General features: G+C 36.8%; 2 protein-coding genes and 1 long non-coding RNA gene across 6 annotated transcripts; 2 read left to right on the forward strand and 1 right to left on the reverse strand.

Moving 5' to 3' along the window:
- Positions 1 to 124: 124 nt before the first annotated feature.
- Positions 125 to 8,112, forward strand: LOC107265389 (glutamyl aminopeptidase). 3 transcript variants are annotated; one of them, XM_015734805.2, is made up of 16 exons: positions 125 to 591; positions 781 to 942; positions 1,026 to 1,429; positions 4,668 to 4,815; positions 4,889 to 5,159; positions 5,230 to 5,400; positions 5,470 to 5,567; positions 5,633 to 5,767; positions 5,851 to 6,149; positions 6,230 to 6,315; positions 6,377 to 6,504; positions 6,594 to 6,797; positions 6,862 to 6,941; positions 7,033 to 7,181; positions 7,407 to 7,539; positions 7,651 to 8,112. In XM_015734805.2, the coding sequence occupies exons 2-16, from the start codon at positions 793 to 795 to the stop codon at positions 8,030 to 8,032; spliced, it is 2,838 nt and encodes a 945-aa protein (XP_015590291.1). In that variant the 5' UTR covers positions 125 to 591; positions 781 to 792; the 3' UTR covers positions 8,033 to 8,112. The 3 variants fall into 3 exon arrangements, with proteins under 3 accessions (XP_015590291.1, XP_015590290.1, XP_024938008.1); XM_015734804.2 differs by lacking the exons at positions 125 to 591; positions 781 to 942; positions 1,026 to 1,429 and adding exons at positions 1,993 to 2,117; positions 2,330 to 3,356; positions 3,973 to 4,405; XM_025082240.1 differs by lacking the exons at positions 125 to 591; positions 781 to 942; positions 1,026 to 1,429 and adding exons at positions 2,007 to 2,117; positions 3,973 to 4,405.
- Positions 835 to 1,921, reverse strand: LOC112493952. 2 transcript variants are annotated; one of them, XR_003058944.1, is made up of 4 exons: positions 1,777 to 1,921; positions 1,346 to 1,607; positions 1,118 to 1,286; positions 835 to 968 (listed from the first exon to the last, which is right to left on the reverse strand). It is a non-coding gene; the product is annotated as an uncharacterized LOC112493952 (long non-coding RNA). The 2 variants fall into 2 exon arrangements; XR_003058943.1 differs by lacking the exon at positions 1,777 to 1,921 and having other exon boundaries at positions 1,346 to 1,770.
- Positions 8,113 to 8,570: 458 nt separating the features above from the next.
- LOC107265042 lies at positions 8,571 to 11,031 on the forward strand. The gene is made up of 5 exons (XM_015734017.2): positions 8,571 to 8,747; positions 8,953 to 9,556; positions 9,636 to 10,091; positions 10,172 to 10,309; positions 10,463 to 11,031. The coding sequence occupies exons 1-5, from the start codon at positions 8,619 to 8,621 to the stop codon at positions 10,663 to 10,665; spliced, it is 1,530 nt and encodes a 509-aa protein (XP_015589503.1). The 5' UTR covers positions 8,571 to 8,618; the 3' UTR covers positions 10,666 to 11,031.
- The last annotated feature ends 1,230 nt before the right edge of the window (positions 11,032 to 12,261 follow it).

The following is a 12,261-nucleotide window of genomic DNA, read 5'->3' on the forward strand; positions in this document are numbered from 1 at the left end:
TTATACTGCATTCCACGATTTTACCTGTAGCATAGAATCGATGATATACCTTATCAGTATTATTACGAAGGGAGTATAACATCTAATTTATCTAAATCAAACAAGATATCCGTGGAAAGTTTCTTATCTCGAAAGTATCTAATCCTTATAAGAAGCTAAACAGTAATTTATCGTTGAGCTCTCAAAATACCTGTAGAATAGAAACTGAACTAGAATTCACCATTGTTTCCCTTTTCATCCCGATGTGCATTGCTGTGAAACTAGTTTATTTTTCACAATTTTTTCCATTTGTCACAGATAAATGATCGTTGATCCAATTTTTTATATTTACTTTTTTTCCAGCTGTTCACAGTTCATACGATAAAACACAAGCGCGCGCGCACTTCGATAAGCGGCAAATAAAACATAACAGCTAAAACGAGACTTTCGGAGAAATCGCGTTGCTAAACCTGCCGCAGGTTCTTTCTTAGTTTGACTTGTCTACCGATTCATACCGATCGGCCACACTTATGTTAGTTCGAATTTACTTTCTCCAGTGTCAGTTTGCTATTCATCAATACTCTCTGTATCCTCGCTGATACTTGTTTCTATGTAAGTAACGTATGTACATAGAAACTCCAGTTCAGTTTGACGGATAACTAGTTTGTGAAAAAAAATTATTCTTATAACACAAGGTGCATTCTTTGTGATCGTGGATTCATATTTGACGCTTAATTCAGTTGAGCCGGAGTTTGCCGATGCGTCGTTGATATATTTAAATTTAGTGCATTCTCTGTGCAGTTACGAGCTGCAATGTTGACAGATAGGAAATTGCTCTACTTCGTAGGAGCTCTGCTGTTTTGTTTCTTCGTTTCGACGGTTGTACTTGGAACTAAATATAGCAACGCCACTGAGAAGAGTCGGACGTGCAAGAGCGACGAAGATAAGAACAAAATTATTGAGGTACAGACGATAACATACTTATCAATCTGCAAATAAAAATCAATTGAAATTTACGCGCATGTTTTATCAGTACAAATTTACAGGATAAATTGCCGTTACGAAAGTCTTTGAATTTCGAAAATTATAGACTACCCAGTGACGTCATACCTGTACACTATGACCTTCGTATACGTACCGATTTGGATGCTGGCATTTTCTTTGGCACTGTCAATATTTCCATAAAAGTTCATTCGCCAAGAAATTCTTTAATTTTACACCAAAAATGGTTAAACATAACCGAGACGGTATTAAGTCATGATTATGGATCGAACGTTCCCATATTGTCCACCGAAGAGGAAGAGGATCTGGAACAGTGGATAATTAATTTGAGAAATAAAATCGAAACCGGAAATTACACACTCACCATGAAATTTATTGGAAATTTATCGAGCGGTGTTCTCAATGGCCTCTATATGAGTACATATAAGGATCCCGACTTGAATACCAGGTATGTATAATTAATGTAATATAACGTGTGATTTCGAGCCATTGATTGCGCACTGTTGTATTTCAAAGTAATTATTTCCAAAGACAGTTTAAACAGGCGAGCGACAATTCATATATCAAAAACCTCACTGGGCCACCATACTCGACCAAGTTGTCACATTTGCGTTTCGTTTAGATGGCTATAATAATTTTCATCACGTGGCCATAAAAAAAGAAAACTAATTCTAAGACCGCATCGGACAAAGTTAATTTCTTGAAGGAATTGCTACGGAGTCTCGCAATGTATTTTTAACTATTGCTTGCGAAACTAGTCGTGCAGTTTTATTGTCTGCTAGTTGGGAAACTCACCTTTTTTTTTCTTACACGCATGCAAACGCACGACGGATTTGCATAGACGGCGACACGCGGACGCACTGTTATATTTCACCATGCTGGATTCCGAAACGCAGCGACATCTATGAATAGCGAATGTAATTAGTACGTGCTCTTAATCAAGTTAATAGACACGACTTCACTCTTAATTCCTATTAATTCGTTGGATTCTTTCTTTCTCTCTCACTCTCACTCTGCACCTATTACGTGTGTCACCCACGCAACCAAAGGCATTGATAATTAAGCTCGTTAACCAATTCTCGCAATTTCCTGTGTGCACCCAGTGCTAGAATCGTGGAGGAAAGGAACAGAAGTTGGTAAGACTTATCAAAGAATTGTAAATATACGGGAACCGTCGAGACGCTCTGTTCATTGTTTGTTTTCGATGTTCCCACGTTTCACTCCTGAAACCCTTAAGGTTGCCAATGAGAGAAAAAGGGAAAGAGACGAAAATCACTTGAGCAATCTTTTTGGGGGGAGGAATTTAAAATCTCAAACGTATAACGTGTTTGTACAATTTTGTCTACAGAGTCCATGTATGATGATCTGGTACAGAAATTGGTGACAGTTCAAGTAGCGTGTAACTTGAGCTACACCGAATGCCAGATCCAAGCTTGCAATTAATATGATTAAACGAGCTACTTTTACCGCATACCGGTACGTTAAACTTAACATAATATCTTGGTGAGTTATAGTGTCAAGTGCTGCTGGTCGTCATTAGGTCGATCAGCATGAATCGAGCAACGTGTCTAATTTTGCTTGTTTTACTTCCTGTGAGTGAGACTGGTTTTATGATTGAAATAGCTACCGAGTTTTAATTATGTAAATTTATTCGTAACACGGTTAGAAATCTTAACAGTGATAAAGAAAAAAAAATGAACGAACCTTGAGGTCGAGGTTATCGAAATCTCATTGAGTCTTAAGGACATGAAAACACAAGTGCGCCTATGTGAAAAAATGCATTCTTGATACGAGTGCTTTTGCGTATCATATTCGGGAGTTTGTGTCTAGTGTTAATAAAGTAATTTTAAGTGTTCAACATGCAGTAAATTGCAAATACCTGCGTTCAGTGCAAACTTTGAGTGCGAGTTATTTGATTTTTAACAGAGTTTAACATTTGATAACGTTTACTGTTAGCTATTGTGAGTAAATTAGAGAATTTCATGAGAGTCGGTAAATAACAGATTAACATCAGGCTCTATGTGAACTGCACTCGAATGTACCGACTGTTGATAAAGTAATTCTAAAAAAAATTGTAATTTATCGACATCGTGAGAGTTCCAACAGTGGATGTATACAAAGTGGTTAAATGAGAATGAACAGTAATGTCAGAACAGATCCGATACGGGGCGATGGCGTCGACGTCAATTTTGATGCCGGCGTCCTATCAAGACGGGACGTTAGCGTCTATGATCTACAGTCACGGCGTAGTGCCGGCTCCGCTTTACTTTGCTTTACTTGCGGACTTTCCGTTGTTCTTGGACTAATTTGTGCGTGTCTTGTTGTCTTCGTTGTTCTTCTTGGCGATAGATACGACATAGCTGCGGCATTTTTTGGTAAGATTAAAAAATTCCTTTAATAAGGGTCATGGGCGTACTCGGAACGATTTTGTTTTGTTATTAGATTGGTTCTGATGGTTTACGGGAAAGCAAGTAAATACACGAGCGAATCCTCTGTTTAATTTTCTTTGTTTTTATCCTTGTACATGACTTTTTAATCTTTGTATGCTCGCAATTTGATTGATAAGCTGGGTATCGAGCGACTCTCTTGATTATTTATATGTGTTAGAGGAAATATTTTTTGTTCAGTGCCATTCAACTTCTGTTTGAATTTTTTCACTCTTGCACTGACATTGTTGGATTCAAATATTTGAGACTCGCTGACGCGCTCTCAGACAAGGATTCTATTTACGGAGCATAAAGACACTGATTGTGTCTACTTAGTCGAGTTTTTATGTGATTGCAATGCACCTTTTATCAACTCAATATAGGATGTTATTGCTGACGCGTAATTGAGACTTATAATATTTGTCTGTGCTGTCACTTGGGTGCTGATTGGTTTTCAACGATTTACGGCCTTAAGATTCTATTGAATTTTACAATAATATTAGTTTTACGGATTGACTAAGATTTGAACTGAAGAAAAACAAAATGGGAAAAAATGTTCACACAGATCAGAATAATACGAAAGTTCTTGGGATGGGGAGTCAGGAAGCACCGTCAGGGCTGAACTTTCGACTTCCGACGGAGGTGAAGCCGATGCACTATGAACTCTACCTCTACCCCGACCTTGTCAAAGGAACGTTTGAGGGTAAAGTCACTATCCTCATCGAGGTCCTCGACAAGAGAAGCTACATTGCTCTTCATCAAAAGGATCTCAACATCACTTCGATCGAACTGAAGACCTTCGACTGCGAGGATAATTACAAAGTTCCGATAAAGGAGGCCTACGCTGTTTCAAAATTGGAAGCATACGTTATTGCGACTGAAACGGAAATCAATCAGAGACTCTACAGTTTGACTCTCGATTTTAATGGCGCTTTGCAGCCGGATAAGATCGTTGGATTTTATTCCAGTACTTACAAGGATGAAGAAAAAAAGACGAGGTAACAGCATTTTACAACGGACGTGAATCTAGTTCTGAATTTATAAAAAATGAAATTTATCATTGATTAATTTCAAATATAACAAAAATATTTTTGAGTTTTATTATAGAACGCGATCAATGGCTCGATTACTAAGATTAAGCATAAGTATTACATTCTATGACAGTTCTTATCTCGTGCACTGACCGATACTTGTACTTCGGAATTCGATAAGTTTTCAAGTATGCGCTCACAAAATCACTTGAAAATATTTCTTTCAAAGGGTTATCGCCACGTCCAAATTCGAGCCTACGTATGCAAGGCGTGCGTTTCCATGTTTCGACGAACCCGGCTTCAAAGCAGAGTTTTCAGTCAGATTGGTCCATCCGACTGGTAATTGCTACAGTGCACTTTCCAACATGAACGTCGAGGTAAAAAAGCCTCGATCCCAAAAACTTTTTGAATTCTCCTTGCGTGTGTCATTGTAATTTATTTTTCATCCAGAGTTCCGTTGCTGATACACCTGCACCTGGTTTAACTACAGTGACCTTTGCAAGAAGTGTACCAATGTCCACGTATCTAGCATGTTTCATAATTAGCGACTTTGTCGCCGTCACTGCCAAAGCTAAGGGACTCAACGACAGGACGTTCCCAGTGAGCGTTTATACAACTAGAGCCCAAAAGTCTAAAGGCACATTTGCCTTGAATATTGGCGTCAAGGCTATTGAATATTACATTAACCTCTTTAAAATAGATTACCCCCTGCCAAAATTGGGTATGAAATTGAACAAATCTTAATATTAAGGTATGGCAATGCAAGAGTTTTAATCTTCTTTGATTTCTAGACATGGCTGCTATTCCTGACTTTGTTTCCGGCGCCATGGAAAATTGGGGCCTGGTCACGTACAGAGAAGCTCGACTTCTTTACGACAGCAAAATCACTTCTACTTCGAATAAAAAGGGCATTGTTACTGTTGTTGCTCATGAGTTTGCTCATATGTGGTTTGGCAATTTAGGTAATATTTTAATTAATATTAATTAGCCGTGTATATCTGAGGCTAAACCTTTTTTTTTTTGTATTTCAGTCACGATGGCTTGGTGGAATGATTTATGGCTGAACGAAGGTTTTGCTACTTTTATGCAATTCAAATGTGCGGACGCTATTCTTCCAGATTGGGGATTGGTTGGTATCATGTTTTGTTTCTATAAATTACTTTTGTTTCTTACCAATTAATCATTTTTTTGTAGATGGATGAGTTTCTTATCGACGAAGTTCATCCGGTTTTCGCAACAGACGCTACATTGAGTTCACATCCGATTGTTCAGACCGTCAGTAGTCCAGATGAAATCACAGCCATCTTTGATACAATTTCTTATAACAAGGTTAGTAGAATTTTTCGGTATACATACATAACATTTATTTATTTATATTATTCGTATGCTATATGATTCTTTTTATTTTTTAGGGATCGTCCGTTCTTCGTATGCTGGAGAATTTCTTAGGTCCAGAACTCTTCTATGGTGGCATCACTGTTTACCTGAACAAGTTTGCTTATCAGAACGCAGAGACTAAACATCTATTCCAGATTCTGCAGGAAGCTGTTGGTACCCGATTGAACTTAATCGCCATTATGGATACCTGGACCAGGCAGATGGGATTCCCGGTAGTAAATGTATCCAGAAGTGGCAATGTGTACACGTTGAAACAAAAACGATTCCTAGCTGATGCTGAAGCCAAATACGACCCTAATGAATCTAATTACAGGTAGCCTATGGGTTTAATATAAATATAAAACTATACTGTACCAATTTTCATTCCTACAAAAGGATACTTTCAATTTGCAGATACAGGTGGACCATTCCTATCACGTATACCACTAACGAAAACTCAAGATCAACACTGGTCTGGTTCGATAAGGACCAGGATGATCGTAAGTTCTTTAAATTTCAATAAATTTTTACGTTCAACTAATTATCAATTATTGATTGCAGTGGTGATCAAAGTCGAGGAATCTGTGAAGTGGGTAAAATTCAATAAAGACCAAGTGGGATATTACAGAGTAAACTATGAGGAGAAAGAATGGAATTTGCTTGCTACTATTTTACAATCAGATCACATGGTACAATATCTTTAATGTTACTGATTCTAAAAGTAAATCATCACGATACTTATGTACTTCGTAATTCAAAGAACTTCGATTTTTTTTAGAAATTCTCTGCTTCTGACAGAACTCATCTTCTGGAAGATGCTTTCAGTCTGGCAGGTGCCACTGAACTGGAGTACAAAGTGCCTTTGTCATTATCTACTTATCTTACCAATGAATCGCATCATGCCCCATGGGCAGTTGCGTCATCGAAATTGAAGGCCATTAACAAACTTCTAGCATCGACTACTATCGCTGACGATTTTCGAGTAGGTTCATTTCGCATAAAAAATGATTGTCACCTGTATTAATTATAAACAATTTGCTTGACAGAATTACGTCAAGAAATTAGTCGACAAAGCATATCAGAAGGTAACTTGGAATGTGAATCCTGAGGAAAATCATATAACCCTGTAAGTTAAATTATAAAGAAAGAAAAATAATGCATAATTTCGTTGTCAGCAATGTTATTATTAAATAAAAATATAATTTTTTTACTTCAAGATCTCTTCGCTCGACAATCATTGATCTGGCATGCGCAGTGGGACATCGAAAATGTCTACAGGAAGCTGGAACAATTTTCACTCACTGGATTAACGATACAAACGATATTAGACCACATCCCGACATACGGAGTCTCGTTTATTATTATGGTCAGTAAATTTAGTTGTATAATAATCGCTGTAACAATGTGGAAAAATGTCAGTTAATATTAACCCTTTGAATGCTGCTGATGTGTAGGGCAGGAGGAGCCCATGCTTGCGTTCACAATAGGAGCGCTTGTTAATCCTCGCTGTGTTCCGATGATACAGATCACTTTTTCGTTGCGCTGTTTCGCATACAAAGGTTTAATATAAATATTCTGCTTTCTAATTCAGGTATGAGTTTCGTTGGCGGCGAAGCTGAGTGGGATATAATGTTTGAAAGATTCATAAACGAAGGAGACGCTATGGAAAAATTGAAGTTAATGAGGGGATTGGCTGGAATTCGCTCTGCAGAAATATTGAAGAAGTTAGTAAACAGCTTACGATATTATTTTATCATTATATTATATTATATACGACTTTATAACTATTGTTAGCATTAATTTGAACGACTAAAAATGTAGAAATTATGAATTAGGTTCATCAATCTGGCCTTCAATGAGACTTATATTCGAGCTCAAGATTTCTTCAGTTGTATGATCAACATAGCTGGAAACCCAGTGGGCACGCCTTTGGTATGGGATTGGATAAGGGAGAACTGGGGTCAATTAGTGAAGAGATATACCCTTAATGATCGTTATTTGGGCAAACTTATACCCTCGATTACGAATTCGTTCTCAAGCGAATTGAAACTTGAAGAGATGAAGGCTTTCTTCCAAAAGTATTCCGAAGCCGGTGCAGGAGTCGGAGCCAGAGCCCAAGCATTGGAAACTGTATCAAATAATATCAAGTGGCTGAATAAGAATACCGCGAAATTAGAATCCTGGCTGGCTGACCAATCGTCCAAGAAATTATCTTAGTTGATCACCAGGATAACGATGGAATAATTAACATCTGGTGTAATAATGGTTTACTGTACGTAAATTGTAAAAAAAAAAAATATACTGGACTATCCTCAAATGTAATTTGTGATCTAATTAGCTGCAACAATTGCACAGATATGTTGCATTTATAATTGCATTCAGATGACACGCTCAATTATTGAAGTTTGTTACTTATTATTAAATACGACACCGGCATTATTTACTGACACGTAGTTACGCAAAAATATACAAATATATATATATATAATACAGTTAAATTTATATTTTTCAATAAAATCAATTTTATAATTAATCGTTACTTCAATTTTAACACCGAGAATTAAAATTATTGGATTTATTAGTAATAAATTATACTGTTTCGATGCAGTGTATTTTCATAGTGCGGAAAACGCATACTAAAGCTCCATGATATATCCCAATATTCCATTCCCTTTTGTATACATATAAATCGAATGGCTTATCATGGACGGTATCATAGATAACGTTTAGCGCTCAGTGTACCTTATCACAAAACGAATGAATCAGTTTGTTACCGTACGCGAGATACATTGGATATCGTGAAATGGTGAAGTATACACTTTTACACAAGCCTAGATTTTCAGGATGGCCGACGATACCGCGTCAACTAAAGATCATCCTGGCTATTACTGTTTTCACAGCAGCGTCATTTTTCATTATAGCACAGTCATCGGTAAGTGTTTAAAAAAAATAAGGTGAAAAAATAATATGCGATAATACAAATAGATAAATTCAGCACGACTGAACTCTGCCTCAGTGACGATAGACTACTATCGATAATAAAATCATTGATAATGCAACAGAAATTTCATCTATACAGTTTTTCACGAAAATCATGTCAACTGAGTCATTGCAGATCATTGTCTATTATTTTTCAGACAAGAGCCAAACTAATAGAACTTTACAACCTTCAAGAATCCCTAGCTGTGATTTTTGATCTCGAACTGAAATACATGCCAGATATAGAAATAAATGAATTATGGTTACCAGTTGGTGTTCCTCAAGGACACATTTATTCGGCTTACTTAGATATGCGACCTGAGGTCGTATTGAATTACAAACACCTAAACTACAGCAGAGAGACGACCTGGGCTGAAATTCGAATAATCGCGGTACTCGATTTAGAACGAAATGACAAACCACTCATGTGCCACTACAAATATAAAAATGATGGCACTACTGATTTCGTTTTTGAGCGCCGCCCAGCGACAAAAGTCAAAGCCATGGACGAAAATTGGAACCTGAAATATTCAGCATTTTTCGTCTTGTGTGATCTAACCTTACCAAAACATCTGGACTACGCTACATTGTACAACAAGAATCATTTTCCAGTAGGTGTGACAATTAGCGAGGACCGCGGTGTTGATAATGACGAGTATACAGGGAAACCAGAAAAGGTTCCATTTGTAAATATCACTTATCCAATGAGAGGCACCATTCATTATTATGAGAATGACATGTTTCTATCGGTATGCGTACCTGGTGAGTCGAGTGATGAGGACAGAACGAAGAAGTATGGTGAATAAACATAATTATTGTCTTTATTTTCGAAATTTCTTAGCTCTTCATTCAAACTACAATCGGGCACTTTTTTTTGTCGAATTTATCGAGTACTATTTAATGATGGGCGCTGGACACTTCACATTCTACAATAGTTCGGTATCACCGGAAGTGAACAAAATTCTAGAATATTACACGAATAATGGAATCGCGACAACTCTGCAATGGAAACTTCCGCCATATTATATTTACGAGAAGACACTTCGCGATGAAGGAATCTTCGCGGCACTCAATGACTGCATGTATAGAAGTTCTTATTACAGAAATTATAAGTACGTCGCTGGTGTTGACGTTGATGAATTTTTGATTCCTCGTGTTCACAACAATTTTTACGAATTGATGAGATATTTGGATCCTGAGGAACCTGAACGTCCACGCAATAGGCACGCATCCTTCCTTTTCAGGAATGCATTTTTTTACACGATCCATGATGACGATCTGGTTAACAAGGATACGAGTAAGTACGGTCATATGAGGGTACACTCGTGAATCTTTTGATTTGTTTTCGTTTTCTTTATTTTCATGCAAACATTTCAGGTGTGCCCTACTTGTACACTCAAGCAAAAACTCAGAGGGTAAAGACCATCAATGAACCTCGATATAGGAGCAAGTACATTGTTCGTAGTCAGGACGTCGTCGAGCTCGGAAATCACAACGTTTGGGAATTTCGAAAAGGTCCTGCCACTCTTTTATACCAGTGAATTACATTCCTTTCAATCACGTTCCTTACTGTTCAAGTATTTTTGAATTGAAATCATTGAACTTTTCGTTCATTTTTACGCTTTTCGCAGGGGTGTGGTTTAAAGACATTGAATTTTTTTATCGCAGGATTCGATGAAGTCGCAGTGGACACTGATATTGCATTATCTCACCATTACCGTTACTGCGAAGGTGACACAGTTAAATGCTATTTGACGAAAGTGACGGTCGACAAAACGGCGCACAGATTTACAAAAAAATTAGGACAGAAAGTTCGTAGTTCTTGTCAAAATATATTTGGATCGGCTGGTTGTCCTAAACCTACGGATTAACTCTTAGCAGTCCTATGTCGAATGTGATTGAACAACCATTTTATTCTAGTAGCTTCAATCAAAATAATTAAAGGTGCTTAAGAGGGGAGAGTGATAATCTTTATCGGATTATCGAAAATATCATGAAAATATTTGATACTGTTTTTTGGTAACACAAAGAGAGAATTAATAATAATATTTGTGATAAGCCCTATAAATGTTCCGATACGCGAAGATATAAAAATTAATATAATGTAAATGATAATTTACAAATATTTTTTCGACGAATAATAATGACAGGCAATATCGACAGTCTCTTACTCACTTGTTACGTGAAATTTCTTGTATTCATAAAAAAACAATAAATATCCAAATTTGATTTCGTAACCAGGACGTTAAATAGAATTAGGTCCTATCTTTATTGGCATTAGCATTTTTCGGAATGGCATAGCAATTCGCAACTGAATTCACTGCTGACGGAACTGCTATTTGCATATTTGATCTTCCCAATGGAGAACTCTCATAGGATTTAAGGGAACAAAGAAGACTTAAATACAATTAACATAGCTTTTCGTAGAAAATACTCTCTTGCTGATTTCGCCCCAGAATAAAAATTCAAAGGAAAAGAAAAGAAAAATACAATGTATTTGTGAAATTGACATAACAGCTATCCCTGTAGTTTTTATCGATAAGAAACAAAACATGTATCACAGTCATGTGAAAGGACTGAGAATAAAAAAATATTATCAATATATTTCCAAAGAATAAGGTAAAGTTTCACGCGACTGTGAAATCCTGTATTGAATATGACAGATAAAATTGCTTTGTATTTTCTTATCAACCAATAGAATAGAAAAACACCTTAGTTGATCCCTAATTCTCAGTTTTGACTGACTGGACTGACTAGCTACTATTGATTCTGAGGCATATCTCTTTTGCGTATAATGAAATTCGATTCATCCCTTTGGATTAAGAATGCAACCGCTATTTTCTCACAGCAATTCAATTAGAAGTTTTATGTTGGGCAATTTTGTCAATTCGTCCACGGGGACACTAAAGATCCAAGTCTATTCATTTCTCCACCCTTGAATCTCTACCCAGTTTGTATGTTGGTACCTATGATTACCTAGGCTCTTTTTTTCTGTGCAACAGCCAAGCAAAAAGTTATATTACTGCTTGGGGAATAAAACGTTAAATTTATTATCTTCCCAGAATTGTATTCCCCTTGAGTATGCGATAATTTGGTTGGATTTTGTATTAAGTAACAAAGAAATCAACTCAGATTAATTTCACACTCACGTTCCAGCAGTTCCACCATTTCACTCTTCCTTCCTTTCTTCCGTTCCTATGGCTGCCTCCTCTGATGAAAAGATGTGCCACAGCATCCCCAGATCCTTTCATTCGGCTGGACTTAAAGTATAGATTCAATCTAGAATTTAGATCTAACCTAAGGACTATGAGCACTAAGTACTGATAGATTGGAAACTGACATAGAAAAATGTTACTTAGATATAAGCTAGAGCTTTACTCGTACTAAAATATATAAATGGCAGAATGTATACTTTCTGTTTACTTCGTTACTTCGCTGAAGCACCCTTGACGATGATTTACTCATAA

The sequence above is a fragment of the Cephus cinctus genome, unplaced genomic scaffold (genome assembly GCF_000341935.2).
Source record: "Cephus cinctus unplaced genomic scaffold, Ccin1 Ccin1_scaffold0215, whole genome shotgun sequence".
Classification (NCBI taxonomy): domain Eukaryota; kingdom Metazoa; phylum Arthropoda; class Insecta; order Hymenoptera; family Cephidae; genus Cephus; species Cephus cinctus.